The sequence below is a fragment of the Apodemus sylvaticus genome, chromosome 6 (assembly GCF_947179515.1).
Source record: "Apodemus sylvaticus chromosome 6, mApoSyl1.1, whole genome shotgun sequence".
NCBI lineage: Eukaryota > Metazoa > Chordata > Mammalia > Rodentia > Muridae > Apodemus > Apodemus sylvaticus.
This window is the reverse complement of record NC_067477.1, coordinates 21,632,834-21,653,912: the sequence shown is the minus strand read 5'-3', so window position 1 is coordinate 21,653,912 and position 21,079 is coordinate 21,632,834. Positions and strand designations below refer to the sequence as shown.

The 21,079-nt window shown below is 51.3% G+C and overlaps 1 protein-coding gene across 2 annotated transcripts in view; it reads right to left on the bottom strand.

Moving 5' to 3' along the window:
• Positions 1-11,142: 11,142 nt before the first annotated feature.
• Ccdc88c (coiled-coil domain containing 88C) overlaps positions 11,143-21,079 on the bottom strand; it is a 115,934-nt gene continuing 105,997 nt past the window's right edge. Inside the window, exons 27-30 of one of the 2 annotated variants that reach the window (XM_052185242.1) lie at positions 19,880-19,948; positions 16,842-16,910; positions 15,386-15,675; positions 11,143-13,390 (exon numbers count right to left, since the gene is read on the bottom strand). In XM_052185242.1, coding sequence (XP_052041202.1) covers positions 12,398-13,390; positions 15,386-15,675; positions 16,842-16,910; positions 19,880-19,948 — 1,421 coding nt within the window. In that variant the 3' untranslated portion in view covers positions 11,143-12,397. The other variant, XM_052185243.1, reaches the window with a different exon arrangement.

The window sequence follows — 21,079 nt, the reverse complement described above, 5'->3', positions numbered from 1 at the left end:
GACCATGCTCTAGACCCACACTCGAATCTATGAAATAATTGTCTGGAACTATTTGGTAGGGAGACTACAAAGTTCGTGTCTGAGTCAGGTAGACAGTTAGGGTAGAGATGGAGTGCAAACTGAGGTGCAGAGGGACAGAGTAGATCTACCTCAGTGACTGCCAAGCCCTCTGGGTAGCTCAGAGTGCTAGGATATAGTCTTCAGGCCAGTGGTTCTCAACCTTCCTAATGCTGTGACCTCCTCACCATAAAATTATTTTCATTGCTACTTCATAACTGTAATTTTGCTACTTTACCAACCATAATGTAAATATCTGTGTTTTCCCAATAGTCTTAGGTGACCCCTGTGAAAAGGTCATTTGATCCCATGGGGTAGTGACCCACAGGTTGAGAACCACTGCTCTAGGTGGAGCTGTTCACAGAAGGCAGAAGGTACAAGAGCACCCAAAATAGTGGGGATCGGGGGCAGGGAGGATGGGATGTTCCTCTTCTGGCGCTGTCAGAGACTGGTTCAGCCTGCTCTCTGGTTCCCATTGTGAAATCCCTCCTTTTTACAAAATGTTCACAAATGGAATTTTCCAGAATAAACTATCTGTGCCTGAAAAGTTCATTTTTCCCCTTAATTTTTATTCCCATGTGTGAGTGTAGTGAATGGTGTAAGTCTTGTGTGTGGTGCACATGTGTACTGCACACGTGCACTTCCGTGTGTGGAGAGCACCCCACCTGGGTTTTTGAGACAAGGTCTTTCCCTAAGTTCAAAGTTCACCATCTTCTAGACTGGTTGGCTAGAGATCCCCAGGGATTACCTACCCACCACACTTTACCTCCATCTCCCCACCCCCCACCCCCAATTCCCCACCCTTGCTTTTCTTTTTCTTTAAATTGTCATTCTGAATATAGCTAAGAGTTTGGATTTGAAAGCTAGAGCACCTGACTTTAAATTCCAGCCCTTCTTAGTGACAGGGTGACTGACCTTCCCTCAGTCGATTAACCACTTTGTGAGCATTTCCCTGCCTGAAAATGGGGACATTACCTAAGAGAGGGACTGTCATGTCACATGAGTTAAACTCTCAGCTCAAGGCTCCTCACACAGCAAAGAACATTCAATCCATGTCGACTGCTGTTGCCATCCAACATTCCAAATAGCCCTTTCCTCTCTTTGCTTCTGAAACAGGGTCTCCTAAGAAGTCCGAGCCAGACAGGAATGTATACAATCCTCCTGCCTCTGCCTCTGCTTCCCGAGTGCTGGGATTAAAGGCATGCGTGCCACCTGCTTCCTGCTCTGCTTTTCCATGTTTCCTGTATCTTAAGAGCTTATGCCTGAGTTTTTATTGCAATGAGTCTTACCCTCTCCATCTCATAGACTGAAAAGCAGAGGTGCTGCAAACTGCCTAAGGCACAGGCAGCCGGGACACTAGGGGAGCTCAGACTCCTAAAACTGATTCACTCAACAGTGGCATTCACCCCTGCCTCTCCCTCCAGGAAAGAAGAACGCTGTTCCAAAGCCCACTGTCAGCTGAGCTTCCGACTCTCTGGAGTTCAGCCAGGGTGTGGTAATAGTTTGCTGCAAAGCGAACCCCACGTTGTTCTCATGCCTCACAGTTCCTGTGGTGCTATGAATAACCTGTGGCATAAACTCTGGGGATGGCCCCTGCCTGAGGGAGCTCTCCCTAGTGGTCTCATCTCCCGTTTCTATCACATAATCTCTGTTTGCAGATGCCTAGACAACATCTTCTGCCTCTGGCTACCTATACAGGCTGTAGTGGTGGGAATTGAACCCAGAGCCTCATACATGCTAAGCAACACTCTACCCCTCAGAACTACTCCTAGATCCTACACGCCCTTGAATTAAGCTTCCGATCGATTTATACCTCACCTTGTGGAGTGGACCATACCCAGTTTCTTTTTGGGGGGGGGGGGTTGGATTTGGTTTTTTCGAGACAGGGTTTCTCTGTATAGCCCTGGCTGTCCTGGAACTCACTCTGTAGACCAGGCTGGCCTCGAACTCAGAAATCCGCCTGCCTCTGCCTCCCAGAGTGCTGGGATTACAGGCGTGCACCACCACTGCCCAGCCCCATACCCAGTTTCTTAGAGCATCAGAGCTGGTAGTATAGGTACAGTTGAGGCAATTCTGGCCTTGCCTTTCGTAAGAAAATTCTAGATTTGAAAAGGCAAGCTGGGTGTGGTGGCATATGCCTTTAATCCCAGCGCTGGGGAGGAAGAGGCAGATGAATCTTTTATGAGTCCCAAGCCAGCCTGGTCTACAATGTGAATCCCAGGACAGCCAGGGCTGTCACACAGAGAAACCCTGTCTTGAACACCCCACCTCTCCAAAAAGGCAAAGAAACTCATCCTCCTGGCTGCTCCCCTCATTGGCCAGGCATGGGCAATGGAATTTGCTATGCTGCAGATGAAACCTGGCAACAACCTTACAAACAACACACAACTCACAAGGTTAAAAGGAAGTGTATATCATCTTCCAGAAGTGTCCTGGGCCTGGAATAGTAAAGGCTCCTGGGATGCTGACTTGGAATCTTGTACTAATGACCATCTTTCATGCCCACAGAAATCCCTTCCCTCATAGGCTGGCTTCCAGAGACAAGGCCAGTCCCCAGTCCCCAGCAGGCACTGTGTGCTGTTTCTCTTCTTTCCCAGTCTCCTGTGGTTTGGGGGTTTTTCATGTTTGTTCGTTTGTTTGTTTGTTTTGACATTTTGCCTAAAGATAGTCTTTATGCTGAGCTCAATGACAATGGGTTTATTCCATTTTCCAGTATCAAACTCAGGGTGATGTTTTGAAATGTCCAGAAAAGGGCCGACACCCAGGCAGGAGCTCTCGGAGTGCGCCCCTTTGCCTGTCCACACCCACTCTCTCCCCTGTTTCTTGCGGGGACTGAGTCCTGGCTCCCTGCCTTGGTTCCCCTGTCTGACCAATAGGAGGAAAATCGGGACTCAAGGGATTTAGTCCCATTGCCAGGGTGACTTTAGGTTTGCTGCCTCCTCTTACTGAAGGTGTCAGCTTTTAGTCGCCTCTCTTTCTTGTCCTTCTCTCTGCTTTCCACCTGTAGAGCCTGGGGGAGCCCCAGATCCCCAGCTATCTTAGTTCTACATGACCACTCCTTGGGTTAGGCTTCTGTCTCTCAGGTTCCTGCTTCCCATGGGGACGCAGGCGCAGTGGATACACACAGAGGAGACAGATGGGGAATAAAGAGAGGGTAAAGATGAACAACTTTTAAAAATTACTCTTCTCCCAGCTTGCCCTTCCAATGCCCACAGCTGGCCAATCTCAGATCAAATCTCTCTTGATGCTTCAGACAGAAGAACAGGTAGTTACTTCCTCCCCAATCTCCTTTGCCAGCTCACTTCTGCCTGCTCGGCCCGGCCCCACGGCTACTGCCTGCCCTGCCCTGTGCTTCCCTGTCACCGCGGAACATGTCCCAGGGCTGATCACGCAAGTGGGTGCAGGTAGACAGCTTCCCTCCTCAGTAATACCCACCCTTGCTGAGTCAAGCACCTTCTAGAATAGTCTGGGCGGCAGGAGACTGGCTGCTCTGAGAATGATCATTTCTGGCCATCAACCACACACCAGCAGGCTGGGGCCTGAGCTGATTCATCAGATGACCTGGACAAGCAGAGCACTGCATGGCTGCTTCTGCTCCTCCCTAGATAATCTGAAGGCTCTCAGAAGACTTGAGTAATGGGGACATCTGCAGACAGGGCATGCTGAGGCCTCTGAGTGTGTGTGTGTGTGTTGAAGGGATAGACAACTCATGTCCAGTTAGGGCATGAGCACAGGTGTCTAGAGCAGAGATTCTCAACCTGTGGGTCCCAACCCCTGTGGGGGTCACATATTAGATATCCTGCACATCAGACATTTATATTACGATTCATTAGCAGTAGCAAACTTACAGTTATGAAGTAGCAATGAAAATAATTTTATGGCTGGGGGTCACCACAACATGAGGAACTGTAGTAAAGGATCGCAGCATTAGGGAGATAGAAAATCACCGATCTAGAGGTTTTGGGGGATGGGTAGTGGGGAGGGGAGCTTTCAGGCTAGGTTTGCTCAGGCTGAGCTCTTTGGGAAGGGGGAAGTTCAGGGGATTTTTGCAGGCCTGTTGCGGTGAAAACTAGGCACTTCCACTGGGTCAGCTTCTTTAAAGGTGCTTCTTTAAAATGGGCTTAATGCAAAGACCAGCCTATGAATCAATTATAAGGAAACCCTCACTTCCGGTTGACCCAGAAACCAGGAGACTAGCTGCGTGTGCTGGGGTAACCTGTGGGCCCAGCTTGTCTAGAGAATGAGGTGGGCTGGGGAGGGGTTTTGAAGCACTTGCAACAATTTCAAAGCCAGCCTAAGCAAGAGTTGGAGACGATGTAGCTCAGTGGTAGAGTGCTTGACTAGTATGCAGAAAGCCCCGGGTTCTAGTCCCAGTCTAGGAAGGAAGGAACTGAGTTTAGTGTGCAGAGAGTAGGCGGGGCAGAGGAGGCACAGAGGGGCTTTACTGGGTGCAGTTTCACGAGCCAGGATGGGGCTGCTCAGCAGCCTTGGCATCTGCCTGGTTTATGGGACACACACCAAACTGTGACTTCTCCACCACCTAGAGCTATGCCTGTCTCTAGCTCATGCTCTGAGAATGCGAGGCCATCCCTCGGTAACGCAGCACCCATGCAAGGCTAGTATTCTCTGCGCTGGCTCTAGTGTGCTAAGACTCTTTGTGGCGGCGAGGAGCTGGGAAGATGGAGACTGGTTTTGTTTTCTTTTTCGAAGAGTTGCCTCCTTTGGGGTCTTATCACTTTGGAGTATGTGGAGGAAGGAAGGTGACACAGAGCTCTTAGAGAGAGCCTCTGGGACTTGGCATGGTGGTGCACACATGTGATTGCAACACTCAAAGCTTGAAGCAAGAGTATCAAGAGTTAGAGGTCAGGTTGTCTTGATAGATGGAGATAGATAGATAGATAGATAGATAGATAGATAGATAGATAGATGGATAGATGGGTGGGTGGATGGATGCATGCATGCATGCATGAATGCATGTGCAGGCTGGGGTTACATAAAAGTGACACATTAGAGTACTGAGTGAGTTTGCACAAGGTCCTGAGTTCAATTCAAAGCACCACAAGAAAACCAAACCAACTATCAATCAAACAATAGAAGCACCTACAAGAATTCCCGCTCCCCTTCACGTCCTCTGGGATCATGGTTTAGGTGTCTACTGTGGGGTGTGGGTACTATGGGAAAGAAATGACAGGGGGAAGACTACCAACAAACTTGTAATGCAGAACCAAGGCCTGACCAGAGACGTCCCAGTGAGAACTCTCCCCCTGAATTCAGTTGGCTTTAGTCCTTGCTTGGTCTGGGCCTTGGGGTGGGCTGGTATCTTGGGAGCCACAATGGCAGAGAGGTGGGGTCACCTCAAGTTCAGACAGGGGTGCCCTAGAGCCCAGTTCTGCTACCAGCAGAGTTCTAAAGTCCTTAGTGCACCATACATTCAGTAAAGCTGTCTGATGGTGCCATCTTGCTAGGGTGCTGTGCTGTAACCCTCCAATGTCTGATACATCTAACACAGCTCCAACACAGAGATCCCAGGGATATCTCCCAAAATATTTATGTCCTAGTCCCTGGAGCCTGTGACTATGTCTTCTTAAATGTCAAAAGGGAAGTGATAAGTGTTATTAAATCTTAAGATCGGGAGGTTATGTGGGTTGTTTAATTGGCTCTCGTGTAATGGCGAGAGAGGCACAGAAGGCCCACGGGCTTTTGTCTGTTCTGAAGGACGGACGAGGACTGAGGTGAGAGCACAGGCAGCTTCGAGCTGAGGAAGGCCACCAGATAGAGGCCCTCCCGGAACCATCTCTCTCCGAGAGTCTTCACAAAGCACTGCACCCTGAGAGCTCTTGGATCTGACCTTCCAAATTCTGAGACTATAAATCCGTGCTGTTCTGAGACGCTTGTGGTCGTTTGTCCTAACTGCGGTGGGAAATGGACCCAGCCACTGAGTCCCCTCACAGCAGTCTCCCCGAAGGATGAGCCAACTCAAGGAGGCTCCACAGCATCCACTGAGCACCTGTGGCTTTACGTCCCGCCACACCTCCCCTGTATAGTTAGTCCCATTACCCAGGCCATGGAAACAAATGTCTGCTGGGGCCCAGCCAGGGATGGAGCCTTTCAGCATAGGAGAGTTCAGAGTGCCCTAGAGAACCTGGGTCCTGGAGAGAGAGAGAGAGAGAGAGAGAGAGAGAGAGAGAGAGAGAGAGAGAGAGAGAGTGTGTGTGCTTGGACAAGGGACAGGAGGGAGGCAGAAAGAAAGACAGAAGGACATCAGAACGATTCCTCTGTATTCTCAACACCCCAGAGAGGAGAGAGACCCTGGATAGTGATGAGAACAAGGAGGAGCTCCTTTTCATGCTACGCGGAGTAAAAAAATAACACACCGCCACAAGGAAGCACATGGGGATCACAGAGGGAGAGGTAGGACCTGTTAACTGGCACACCTTGGATGGCTTCCTGTAAGAAGCATCCTTTCGGCTGCTACCACTCTTGGCCCGGAGAGGCGCAGCTCCACCTGCAAGCATTTACTGCTTTTGTTTTTATTCTGTAACCAGTTCTTTTTTGTCTGCTTAGGCTGAGAAGGGAGTCTCAGCTGGGTGCAAGAGTGCCTTGCGCGGTGGGAGTTCTGCCGCGGAACCCAGGAGCCCGCCGCAGGCCTGGTCTGCAGGCAGCAGGGGCTAAGGCTTAACCGCCCCACTCAGCTGGCCCTCGTTTTCATTTTATATTTGTCTAACTACTTCCTTTTGCGTTAGGGCCCTGGTTTTCCTTTTCTGGGTATGGAATACAGTTTCTTCTTATAGACAAGATGAGCCGGAGAGATGGCTCAGCGGTTAAGAGCACTGACTGCTCTTCCGAAGGTCCTGAGTTCAAATCCCAGCAACCACATGGCTCACAACCATCATGGCTCACAACCATCCGTAATGAGATCCCATGCCCTCTTTGGGTGTATCTTAAGACAGCTACAGTATACTTACATATAATAACAAATAAATCTTTAAAAAATAAAAAGAAAGAAAGAAAGAAGAGCCCCACAGATGTCTGGACTCCTTGGACGTGTGGTCCCTGCAGGGTTGTTGACAGGGGTGAGCTCTCTTCACTTCAGGCCAAAGCTCAGCTCAGCAAGTCAGTCCATATGAATGAATGAATGAGATAATGAAAAAAATGAAGGAAGGGAGGGGTGAATTGAGACTCAAATAATCCCATGCCCTCCCTTCTCCTTCTTCTTGGGCCAGGGTGAGCCTGCAATCTCTTCCATCCGACATGCCACTATGGTCCCTGGTCTGCTGCCCTACACATTACAACTAGGAAGGAAGGTCAGGACACGTCTGTCCTAGCAGCCTGGGCAGGGTCGGACTTTCACGGCCTGCTTCTTCCGGAAGCCTAGGCCACGGGAAGCTCTCTGATCTGTTGACCTCATCCTAGGAGATCTCACAATGCCTGCCATCTCCCGGCTTTTCTCCACTCCTTCCCCACCCCTAGACCTTTATCCCTGAGCTTGGATTTTGAATTTTCCGCTGCTATGGGGAGGAGTCTGAAAGTCGCATGGCTGAAGGTCAGCCGTCCTCCCTCGCGCCCGCAGCCCAGCCACGCTTTCCCGCCGCTCTAATCTCCCGACTGTGTCCACCCGCGAGCGAGCGAGCCACTCACCTCTCTGGTGGGAACGGAAGGCGCGCAGGTCGCCAGGCGAGGGCGTGGCGCAGGTCCGATGCGGCATCCACCTGCAGCGACCTGAGTGAGCGCAGGTCCCAGGCCGACACGGGGCGGCGCTGGCCAGCTCGCCCCCCACCGCCCGCAGTGGCTCGAGGAGAGCGCAGTCTTCCCAGCGGCTGGTAAGGGAGGGACCCAAATCCCTGCCTCTGTTTTTAAGGTACTTGGGGGCAGGGAGATGAAGAACAGAGGGCTTATCTCGTGTAGCTAGACAGACATGAAGGCAGGAGACAGACTTTGGTGGGTGGGATAGGTCGTCAGGTGATGACACTGACAGTGGAGATCCTTGTCCCCAGCTCTGGCTGGCTTCAGACTGCTAGGCAGAGCACCAAGCTGGGGTCCCGACCCCGCCGCTCCACCCCTGTGCTCCTTGGAGAAATGAAAGGGTGTGGGTGGGGTCAGCCGGACACAGGTTCTCACACCAGGTTCCCCAGGACAGTCTCAGGGCAGCTAAGTTTGGAATGACCTGCCAGAGTCCACCATGTCACCTGTATCACAAGATACTGAGTCAGTATCCCCTGACCCCACCCTACCCCCCTTCCAGGTCAGTCTTAGGAGGATCCCTGCAGGAGCACCCATCCCTCTCAATTTCGGGTTAAGACCGAAATTCTTCCAGTCCCTGTTCCAATGGTTTGGACCATTTCTTCTTAATCTTCTGTCCCTCCCCTCCCTAGCCCACTCCTCAGAGGCGGTACAGGGTGAATTATGCCAGCCAGTTGTTAAAGATGACCCTTACAGAAGATAAATTTGTGTCAAGCTATGATTAAACAATGTAATAAAAATAAAGATCACAAAAAGCCAAAATTCATTCACTTCTATGCCTCACTAGTTCAACGCCTTAGAGGTTTGGGTGTCTTACAGCACGTAGGGGGCGCTGCACACGCCCTCCTCCTCACTCATGTTCCATGCAGGCAGCTTGAAATCAGCCCTATCTATTTACACCACAGAAACGGGCAAGCTTCCTTCATGGCTGGATTTGTAGTTGGCTTCCGTTTTTTGTTTTGCTTTGAGACAAGGGTTCACAGTATAGTTGGGGGGGGGGGGGGGCTGGGAACTCAAGGATCTCTCATCCCAGCCTCTTGTCGGTTCAACATTTGTTTTCAAGTCTTTGACTTATGAAATCAATGAAGACAATGTTAGTATTATAAAAGTATGTTGTGTGAATACTGTGGTTCTACCTTCATTTTAAGCAAGGCTAGCCATATCGGAGACCACGACCATGTGAATGGCACGAACACGGGGTAACTTTCCATGCAGAATTCAGAAAGTACTACCTAATTTTGCAGTCACCCACACCATCAATGAAACCTGTCTTTGACTTGCTGGCAAAGTGTCAACTCGTTCGTTTTGGAACAGCAGTCACCTCCCAACCATGCACAGGTTGGCACTAATACATTTTTATTATTATTATTATTTTGGTTTTTTGGAGACAGGGTTTCTCTGTATAGCCCTGGCTGTCCTGGAACTCACTTTGTAGACCAGACTGGCCTCAAACTCAGAAATCCACCTGCCTTTGCCTCCCAGAGTGCTGGGATTACAGGTGTGCGCCACCACCGCCCAGCTTTCAATAAAGTTTTAGAGAACATTCTATGACAATCAACCAGTTGACTGCATGGGACTTCAATACAGTTTTATTACTTGTAAATATCACACATCCTTTACCTCAGTAAGATCTAGATTTATGTTTTCATCCCCCCTAGACCCAGGTATTAATAGGATGTTCCACAATGTTTGTTCTGTTCCAAATGTTTTCTCTAGCGCCTCTTGTCCCAAATATCTCTGTAGATTTCACCCCATGTTCTGAACATGAGGTGCCACCTGTCATGTGGGTACTTTCCAAACCCCCAAAGACTCCACCAGAGTAGAGGGTGGGGCATGGGGCCCAGGAACACATACTCCTTACACACCGAATCCATGATGTTGCTACGGATGTATTACGGGATTGGCATCACTTGAGACTGGATTTGGATATTTGAAATCTCAGCGCTGAAACCATCTGAGGGAAGGAACATAGCAGAGGCCCAGGGGACGTCAAGCGTAGTGTAAAGGAGACAGAAGACCAGCTTTGGGGCATATGTCAGTCAGGTTCTAGACACCTTAGGGACAGCTCAGAGTGTGTACATCTAGACTTCCAAAGGAAGTGGGGGCTGAGGATGCAGGCTCCTTGTCTCCTAGGAATGGCCTGTAATTAGAATTGCGGATGTGTAGGAGCTTGTCAGGACATGAGGGGTGATGAGAAACCTAGGTGTGCCTCAGGTGTACAGGACTGCGGAGCACAGGGTGTGGCTACTGCCCAGATGCAGAGAGCAGAGTGTTTCGAAACAAAGGTCACCTGGGGAGAATGTACCAGAGTGACCAGGCTCCCTCTGGGTTTAGTGCTACTGGTAACTTCACAGCAGCCTTTACATTACACAGAACTAGAGTGGGCTGAAGAAACAGAGACAGACAGATCAGAACTAGGGCCCCAGGGCTGGAGGACGAGGCCTGGGATGAAAGAGCTCGCTAAGGGCAAGGATCTAGTATGATGTCTACACAGCTGAGAGGAGGGTCAAGACCAAATCCCGGCTTCTATAACAGTACAACAGATGCTGCGAGACACAAGAGCCCCAGGAGCTGAGCTGGAAAGGCAGGGTGCAGCTTCATGCCTGAAGCACCTAGGTGAGTACAGGGAGGTGTGTGGAGGGAGGGAAGGTGCCTGAGGGAGCTCAGGGCAGCCCACAGGCTCTCTGTGGATGGTTGAGCCCTGCAAGCGTGAGTGTGGGAGGGCCATCCCAGAAGGGACGACCAGAGTCAGAGACAGAGGCTGCCAACGAGGCATGACTGGCCAGGTGTTAAATCCTACAAAGGCCACACAGACTGAAGCCTGCCAAGTGATATCCACGGATAGCAGTTGCCACCAAGCAGGCAGAGCCAACAGATTGCAGAGACCCAGGAAGGAAGGGCAGGGCCAGGAGGCAGGAGTGCTATACACAGGAAGTCTGATGAACGAAGAACCGAGATATCAGGTGGCAGAAAACAGGACAAGGTTTGGTCACCTGGGGAGATTTATATACCCTTTCCCATTTCATCTACTTCACTGATTTAAACACGATGCCCTTAGGTCTAATTCCAAGATCTAGCAGTTGGGAGTGTTGTAGTTGTGGGATCCTGTCCTGACAGGAGCAGAGCCCCCCTGCCCAACAGGACTCACCTGATGCTGACAATGTGATGCAGACCACGGCTGCCATCAGTTCCAAGGGCAGCTCTGTCCTTTACATTCCCTTGCTGGCTGTGCAGCTTGACATACCAAATGACTTACACACCCATGGACTTCCACAGCTGGAGGGGCCTGGCTTGTGGTAGCCCTCCGCATGCAGCCAGCGTTCAGTGAAGAAAACCAGGGCTCAGTCATGTTCCTTTCCACTTTATTACGGCCCTGTCCTGGTCTTCCAGAACGAATGGCTATTTAACACACAACCCAAACGCCCTCACCATCGGTCCTGTTAACATTCAAGGTCTCCCCTGTTTCTTTTTCAGCACGTTACATCAAAACAGAAAATAAATCGTTTAGTCCATCCCAGGAAAAGCACCATTACAATAGGAAACAAAACATGTCAGGAAGTAGACCAGACAGACAAACAGCAGGTCAGACCCCTGAAAGAATGACTTCCCACAGAACACAGATAGGCCCCCAAACATGTATGTATGTATATATTCGTGTGTGTGTGTGTATATATATTAAAGAAATTTGGTTTCTACCCCAAAAAAGTTGTTTAGAAATAAAAAAATTCCGTCTGAGCCAAGGAGGGAGGGCTGGGTGCAACAGCCACATTACAGAGCAAGTGTGGCTTGGGCCTTCCTTCCGTGTAGTAACCTCGCCTGCCAGACCCCAGTGTCCCAACACGTGCAGGGCATCTTTGCCTCACACCCTAGGCCTGGCAGATCCAGTGTTTGTAGTAAAGTGAGCCTGGCAAGTCCCAAAAAGCTGGTCCCTAGGTAGCCTTAAAGCCCACTAGGCAGGGTCCAAGAGCCAGCTACAAAGAGCCAAGACCTGTGGCTGACCCTGAAGCTTGGTCCTGTTGTAAAGGGAAGTGCTTGGACCTCAGAAACAGGATGTCAATGGTCCTGGGTTTAGCAGCCAGCCCTGCTCCAGGCTTTTCCCCAAAACCTGCACATCGTTGCGGTTTTCCCAGTCTAAGCTTTTCCTAGGACCAATGGCTTCTAGGTGGGAGTAGTTTCCAGACCCATCAGGACTTAGCTTTGTGAGCCTGGCAGGCGTGCATGTACTCACACGTGTATGTATGCACACTCGTGCATGCACACTCATGTGACATGTGGAGGTCAACAGGTTGCAGGTGAGTATTCCTACTCAAGTAGTGTCTGTTTCTGGGTAAATTCGTCTTGCCACTGACTCCTAAGCGGCTCCCATGCTAAACAGATTTGTCCATAAGATACCAGCTGCTGGAAGCTGTAGCTATAGAAGATAGACCCTGGAGGTAATCCTCCTAGGGCTTGGCACAGTGTTTCCATCAGCCAATAGGATGACTGTGGGAACCCCACTCCTCGGTCTACACCCGTTCCCCTCACCACAGGCAAACGGGGGCAAAGGTCATCGTAATCAGAAGGCGCAGCAGTAGCTTAGCATTTGCAGGCGTGACGTGAGTCACACACAACCGTACTCATACCACACGGTCTGAGGGTCCCCACCTGGCTCTGGGGACGCTGGTGTGCTCTTTGAGCTGCTCCCTTGACCGAAGTCATCAGGGGTCCTTTTGACATGGGGAGCCATGTCAGAAGACCTCCCAGGACCTTTAGTCAGAAGCCCCTCGCTGTGACCACGCCCTGGGCCCCCATCTCCCTCTGAGGTGCCGAGCCCTAGACGCACAGGAGCTATGGTGGCCACCTCCCCTGAGTGTTGTGGCACTTTAGGTTTTGTCCTGACCGCAGGAGCCACAGTGGGAGAAAAGTGCTGGATCTGGGGGTTGCTACCACTGCTACATGCAGTAGCAAGGGCTGGGGCTGTGGCGGACTGCTGCAGGGGGGCCAGCCTCTCTTCCTTTGGGGGAGCCAGAGAGAAGCGCCTTGTGTCCAGTGGCCGGCCCCGGGGACCGGGGCCTGGAGAACTGTCGGCTTTTCCTACGACTGGAGTCCTCTCCCGGACTAGGATGTGGGAGCCTTGCATGCTGTGGCTGCTTGTCTCTCTGGTTCCTGCAGCCTCGTGACACCCTGTCTTCTGAGGAGACTCTGGCCTGCAGGCTTCTGGCCCGCTGGCCCGGAGGAGGTCAGCTGAAGCCAGGCTGAAGGCTCTGCTCAGAGATGCACTTCGGCTGACAGGCATGTGGCAAGTCTGGGGCACTGTGGCTTGCCTGGGTCTACCCAGAGAAAGGCTCTGGGGAGGCTGGAGCTGTCTTGAAGGCATCCCAGCCAGGGCCTCTGCCTCCGATGGTCTCAGGTTGGGCTTTACATAATGCCCTGGCTTCGGCTGCTGCCCCTCAGAGGTGTTGACTGACATCTTGATGGTGGGAGCCACGAAGCTGGTGGGCATCTTGGCTCCGTCTTTCCTAGCTGGTGGCCCTGGCTGGCCTCCCGTGGCTGGGGGATCATGGGCCTTTCGGAAGTAGTCACTGAGCAGGTCATCGAGGCAGCTGGGAGGGTCCTGGGGAGAGGAGAGGACAGAGGTGGAAAAGTGGACACTCACGAGGAAAAGAGAGACAAGACACACCCAGAACTGTAACTCCACCCACACAGAGAAAGGAAAGGGCGGCAGGATGGGAGGATGTGGAAGCCAGAGAGATGGACGACCCAGACGTGGAGACAGGTCATCCCAGGGCTCCGTGAAGATGGGAGACTCTGCCTCTCCCATCCTTTGTCACTACTCTGGAAACACACAGAACTATCAGAGGCAAAGGTCTGTATGCGGGGAGAGTCTATAGCCATTGGTAGCATCTCAGAGCCTGGCACGGGCCGGTCCCTGTTAGAGTTAGAGCCTGGCCTACTGTGACTTGCTGAGGTGCCAGACCAAAGGATGGGTCAGTGGCTCAGGGGTCACTGCTAACAAACCCAGAAAGTGGTGGTGCTTTCTGACAGGTTATGCCATGGGCATCTAGGAAGAGCTGTGACTCTTAAATGTCCACAGATGACATTTACCACCTGGGCCACCAGGGCCTGCATCTGAAAAACAAAATCACCTAATTACCAAAGCAGCCTTGCAGGGCTTGGTTCAAGCTGTGGAAAAACTACTCATGAGAGATAAAGAAATGAGGTCAAGTAGGCCAAAGAACCTGAGACGGTAGGTCTGGGGTAAGGCCAGGGCTTTCTGAGCTGGGCCTTCTCCACGGCAGCCACCGCCCTCTGCCTGGGTCTGGGGTAAGGCCAGGGCTTTCTGAGCTGGGCCTTCTCCACAGCAGCCACCGCCCTCTGCCTGCTGGTTCTGCTTTCATTTATCACGTATGCCTGTGAGCATGTACTTGGGAGGTGGTCCTCACCTGTGTGGCAGGGCCTCTCACTTCTGCCGAGGCACTGCTTGCCCCAGGCTAGCTCCCGTAAGCTTCTGTGCACATCTGTCTGCCTCCCACGTTGGCAGAGGAGCCCCGGGATTACGACTGTACACCACCACACATGCAGCTTGCTGTGCCGGTTCTGGGAATGGAACTCAGGCAGCCAGGCTTGTGTGACAAGCATTTTTATGGGCTGAGCCTCTTTCTTCCTGGCCCCTCTTGTCTTCTGTTGAACCAACTTAGAACTCTACTACTTAAATCAGGGGACTTGGCCTTCTCCACAGGCTGAAACATCCTAAAGCAAGCCTAAGTCCTTCATGTCTGGAATCTCCAAGAGCTTCTCTACTTACTAGTTTTTCTGCTGCCGGAACTCACTTCTCTATCAGCTTCTTTTAGCTTCTACATGTGGGTACACATGTGGCGTCTGCCTTTGTGCACCTGTATTCTAAGTCTTGGATAGCCATCTTCTGAAGATCAACCTTCCTGGCTACCCCAGGAACCAGCTTATGTCCTTTCCCTCAGCATCAGAGGCCTGGCTGTGGACCCTACTGGGAAGGGTTCTACTATGGTTTAAATATCAGGGATGTCCTCGTTTTTAATACGGGGTCTTTTTCTGGCTGGAGCTCACTAATTAGCGTTGGCGAGCTGGCTAGTGAGACTCAGGGATCTGCATGTCTCCACTTTCTCAGTGCTAGGGTTATAAGATGATCACTACCATATAAAGCCCTGGGTTCAGCCCCCAGCAAAGCACACACATGCACACGCACAGATGCACCCCTCTCTGTTACTTCACGGCATGTGAAAGTCATGCAGAATTAAAACGTCACTGCATGAAAGCACAGCTGTGCTGGACATGGCCGACAACTGCATTCTCTTCGGCATCTTGAGTGAGACAGTTGTAACAAAAATTACCACAAGGCCCTGGGATCTCAAATATTTACTCTGCGGTCCTTCAACGACTCTTCCACATTTGCCAATGGCTGCTGGAGATGAAACAGACTTAAGCAGTATTCAGAGCTCTGCCATAAACCCAGTGTGAGTCCCAGCCCTGCCAGCGGGTGATGGCCATAGGTCACACTGGCTAGGCTTCTAAGGGGAAAGCAGCCTTGCTGCCCCTCCCACACCACTGGCTCCTGCTGGGGCACAGCACTCACGTGGGTAGGAGAGCCGCGGTTACTCTCCTCTAGAAACTCCTCCAAGGTGACCATCTCACTGCTGGGAGAGGCTGAGTGCGGGCGCATGCCCGGGGGTGCAGAAGCTGCACCCTTCTTCTGGGTACTCTCCTGGGGCACAGGCCCATTCCGGGACGGAGGGTACTCAAGGCGGCCGACAATCCCACGTCCTGCGGCAGTGCCATTCCGAGGCAGTGTGGTTGGGTCCCTGCTGGGGATCAGGTCTGCGCTGCTGAAGCTCTCACACCGGCCGTGCAGATGGTCAGAGGAGCCTGGGGACAACACGGGCGCACATACATCAGTCTCAGCTCTCTCCCGCTCCCTGCGGCTAACCTGAGACCACCACCTGGGCATCCCCCCCACCCGCCCCCCAGCTGGGATCCCTTCTGCATGCAGCCATTAACATTTTACTTTGGTTCTTAACAAACTGGTAAAAAGTATAAGCACAAAATTTTCACTAAAACTTAAAAATATATTTACAAAGTTTTTCCTTATCTCCTAAGCAGCAGACATTACTTCTGCATGTTTTATTATTTAGCCAGTTAGTTTAAACAACAACAACAACAAAACATCAACAACACATCAACAACACCTCCTCTAGGTCTCATGTTGCCCAGGATGGCTTAAAACCTGCTGGCAACCTTGAACTCTGACCGTCCCTCCTGCCTTGACCAGGTGCCGGGATTACAGGCATGCACCTAGCGGATGCAGTACTGCCCACTGAATTCAAGGCTTCACCCATGCCAAGCCAAAGGCTTTATCAGCTGAGCTACAAGTACTCAGTGTTCAGTGGCAGTAGATCTCATCAGTCACATACTGTAAGTTCACTTAGCACCCACTTAGCAGGGGGTAATCACATAGACGGTAAGAAGAAACATCTTCACCAATTTAGTCTCAAGCAATAAGGTCACGTGACAGCACATGTACTCTTCAAACGCAGGGAGAACTAGCAAGGTCTAAACATGAAAACAGACCATGAAATAAAACCCTTAAAATTTAAAATTTCTGTTAATCAAATCCGGTCTGGGGACATACTTCAGTTGGCAGGGTGCTTGCATAACGTGCATGATGGAGTCCTGGGTTAGAGTCCCTGCACTACCACACAGGCTGGCATGGTGACCCTCTGGTCTTGGCTATAAAGTCAGCTGGAGACAAGCCTGGGATATAAAACTCCTCTTCTAAAAAGGATCAGATTTGTTCAAGGTTTCAAGTGGGAAAAAAAAAATCGGTCCCTGTCCCTATTCCACATAGCTTGGACCCAGAGGATCTATAACTTGCCCACATCCTCTGGGCAGGCAGAGGAAAAAAGGATCTGAGCCCTTATTTGCTCAAAACTCTTTGGTCTGTGCCGGAAACTGGTGTGTGGCCCATGACTGCACCAGAGTTTCTCAGCCCTGTTGCACAGGCGGCTGAGCTGTAAGAACGGTACGCGCCTTACCCTTGAGGCTCAAAGGCGAGCTGCTGCTGGATGTGTTTCTGCTGCTCTCCAAACTGTCTGGCCGCGATGCTGTGGGGAAACAACTACACTTAACACAAAGGGCCAATGACCAGGTAGATCCTGGATTAACACCCAACCCGAGGAAGAAAACACAATCAGTGATTCTACACCAGCTCAGGCCAGCGTCCCCATCCGGGAAGGTCTACAGGATGCTGCATATGCTCTTCTGAAGCAAAGGGCTTGAGGCACTGAGCGCTACACACAGCAGACTCGCCATCCTGTCACCAGGTCTAAGGCCTCTAGTTTACAATGAAGGCAAAACAGATCACGCCATGGGATTCTAGTACAAAAGTACTTAAGGGCTCCTCTGGGCAAACCCAGGGTTGGAGCATAGAGGCCACCTGGCTTACTGCCCCAAACTTTCTGGAACACATGCAAATGGGGGTGAGGTGCTGTTCAAGGCAGCAGGTGCACACGTGTATGTGAACGCAGCAGCGTGTGCCTCAGCGTCCTCCAGCAGGCCATCACAGGCAGGGACGCCGGGATGTCAGGAGCAGAGTGACCACAGGACGTGTCTTATCTTTGGTTCCTTTCAGTCACTTGCCTCAAACACCGATCTGCCTGCTATAATCTGAAAACTCAAAGTTCCTGGGACTCGTGACTGTGGACGTTCAGTCTGCATGTCATCCCCCTGCTTCAGACCCAGAAGGATGGGATTACTACTTGCCATGGGTGGACCATCCCTCCTAGGGTCCGCTGACCTCTCCTGGTCTGCCTGCAGCAGCAGCCTGTACCAGTGTCAGGCTGAGAAAGCGCCTCTGCTGCCGGACCCTGAACCTCGAAAAACAGGAGCAGCATTTCTAGCTCTGGAGCTGACTGCAGGTGTGGAGTGGCGCTAGGAAACCCTTTGGAAATGCCAGAAGGCCCCTGACTTGCTGTCCCCAAGGAGCGTCAGCTCAGGAGTCTACATGGCTCGCCCCAGTCATGGTAAGCTCTGTACAGAGCAGGCACCTGGAAGTCACTTGTTGGTGACAGTGTTTAGGGGATGAACTGAAAAAGACCTGGTGCCTGGGAAAGCGCTGGACTAGATCCTCGGTGGAGGGACAGTCAGAAACAAAGGCAGCTGTTCTGTAGTGGGCACTGCAGGGAAGCTGCAACACAGCTGCCCAAGAACCCGTGTTTGTCATTTATTTTAGATTGAGTGAGTGCCTTACTAGGTAGTTTAGGGTAGCCTTGAACTCACAATCCCCTTGACAGAGCCTCAAGTTGAGATTACAGGCTTGACTTGCCATGCCTGCTCACCCAAACTAGTCTTTTTGTTCCATATGCCAACCAGAGAAGCTGGAAGTGCCAGGGGGTGTCTGAAGAACCCTGTGGTTCATACACTTGGCTACTGGCTATTAAAATTGGTGATCCAATGAGCTGGGGCCCTTGGAAGGGCCTCCCTACTACAGGGTCCCCCACTCTGGGTGAAGACAGAAGGGCTCTTGGGCCAAGAGGCCTCTCTCAAGAGTCTGTCTTTACTCACGGAATCATAAATAACTAATGTCAACACTGCCATACCCTCTAAATAGTGGGCAGGAGACGATGCTGGCGTCCTCCACTACTGAGCACGTAGACATAAACTGAACCCATGTAAACATGCCAGCGTTTCCCTTTTAAGGAATTTCTTCCTACCCTTCTAGGTTGTTGTTTTTTTAAAGCATTTGTTTATTTTGTGTGTGTGTGTGTGCGCGCGCGCCACACTCACATGTACAAAGGTCAGGGGGCAACTTGTAGAAGTTGATTCTCCCCTTTCACCACGTGGGTTCAGGGCTGAACTCAGCCCATCAAGCTTGGGACAGAACTAAAGTGCACGCATGTGCGCACATATACACTGTGCGGTGTGCATATGGAGGTCAGAGGGCAAATGCAGTAGCTGGTTCTCTCCTTCAGCCACATGAGTCATGGGACCAAAATGCCAGGCCTGCATTTGGCAAGTGCTCTTACACGCTATGCCACGGTTTCAGTCCCATTTAAAAAATTATTCATTTACTGTATGTCTATGAGTACAGTGTTGCTGTCTTCAAACACCAGAAGAGGGCATGAGATCCCATTACAGATGGTTGCGAGCCACCATGTGGTTGCTGGGAATTGAGCTCAGGACCTCTGGAAGAGCAGTCCGTGCTCTTAACCTCTGAGCCATCTCTCTAGCCCTAGAATTATTTTTTAAAAACAGACCTGGATTCTGGAGAGAGACCCTAGTTCAGAGGCTCTTTCCAGAGGACACAGGTTCAATACCTAGCATCCGTAGGTGGCTCAGAGCCACCGAGGACTGAGTTCCAGGGATCCAGTACCCTCTCTGGCCGCCCTGGGCACTAGGCATGCAAGTGGTGTGAGACACAGACACAGACAGGGAAGACAGGCATACGCATAAAATAAAAATAAGAGAACAGGGCTCCTAGCCTCACAGCACACAGGCCACAGCGCTTGTCTTGCGTGTGCGTGAACACTGGACTCGAGGACGGAGGGCACAGCGGACAGAGAGGGAGAAACAAAAAAGGCCACGTGGGAACCCACAGCAGCTTGGAGTTTTGAGAAGCCTGGGAGGAAATTACCTGCTTTCTTTTCTGCAGAAACTTAATATCCACAACCAGGGAGGAAGCATTTTTAACATTGTTTGAGATCTCACACAACTTGGTGTGACCGTGGACACATGGGAGCTAAGCAAGAACAAAGCTCAGGCCTTCCTAAAACACGTTCCCATGTTGGTCACCAGGACTCCCCGGCACACACTCCTGGAGTGTAGACAAGTCAAGAGTTTCCAGAGCCTGGGGCTTGTAGGGGGCAGTGCGTCCCCTACCTGTAGAGGCTGCAGAGGAGGCTCCTGGGTGGCAGAGAAGGCGGGCTCAGAGAGGCTCCGCCCTCTCATCCCCAATCGGGCAAGTCAATTTCACCCTCACCTCTCTGTGTGCGAGAGTTCCGCGACTTCCATGCTGCTTAGCTTAAACCACAAGTGCTACTGACAGAAAAACAACCAATACCACACGGTCACTCACCCTGCTGCCTGTGGTAGGGGCCCTCAGGCTCGGAGGATAGCTCACAGAGGTTGTCATCTGAATTACAACCTAAGATGAGAATAACGTTAATACACTGGGATTATAGAATGCCCAAAGGCCACAGAGAAAACCCTGGTCCCTGGCTGTGTGAGCAACGTATGTATGCCTTTGTTCAGCCCAGGATCACAGCAAGGTCCTGTGAAGACGGGGTGAAGACAGGGCGTCTGTCTACCTGGAAAGACGAGACGGGCCACTGCACTAGACTGATCATCCCATTTAACTTTAAGTCACACTTTGTGCCTGTGCACGAAGGGCTAGAAGAATGCATGTGAGCTCTGGCCTCAGGACCAGGGAAGGGAGCTGATGTTCTTTCTGGTGCCCCAGGAACCCTTCCAACCCCAAAGGCCAGCAAGCCAAAGGCAGAGGCTGTGGAAACAATTTGGTTTTAGGGACACAATGCCATCAGGTGACAGGAGAAAAGGAGACAAACTGGGACCCACCACCCAAGCCTTATGCCCTCGGCTCCCAACAGGACAGTAACGGGGAACCTTCCAGCCAGCCATCAAGGGGCCTCTCCAAGCTTGCCATCTGAACACGGGGGTCCCCTCTGAAAAGATAATCAGTTACCTACCCACTGGCAGCAAGTGTCCAGCTGTGAGGGTCCTGAAGTTTAGGGACCCTCAGTGTGTTGTGTGTACTCTATTCTTAGGGCTGGGCAGGCCTGGGCCTCCGAGGGCTGAGCATGTAACGCCAGCTGGCAGAGGTGGTCACATTCAGGTGGTTTGGGTTTGTGTCTTCTTCTTCGTCGTCGTCGTCTTATATTTTCGCTCTTTGACTATGACAGTCTAGCGTTCCTCCCCTGCCGCCTAGCTCGGGCCCCCTCTTGCCCTCACTTTCTCCACGGTACCCTGCTCTCGTCTCATGGACACGGTAACCTTTCGTATCACCGTCAGGCATTTCAACATTCTCTTAGCAATTCTTCCCGAGACCCCACTTTTTGTCAGTGACTTTTGCATTGTTTTAATTTTTTTTAAAAAAATTTTTATTTATTTGTTTATTTTCCTCTGTTTGGGGTTGCAGGTTCTTCGTGGTTGTCGACAGAATCCTTCAGCTTCTATGGGCTTTCTATGGCAACATCTGACCAATCAGCTGGTTTGGAATCCCTTCACATAATGAGACTCAAAGACTATTAGATGTTGC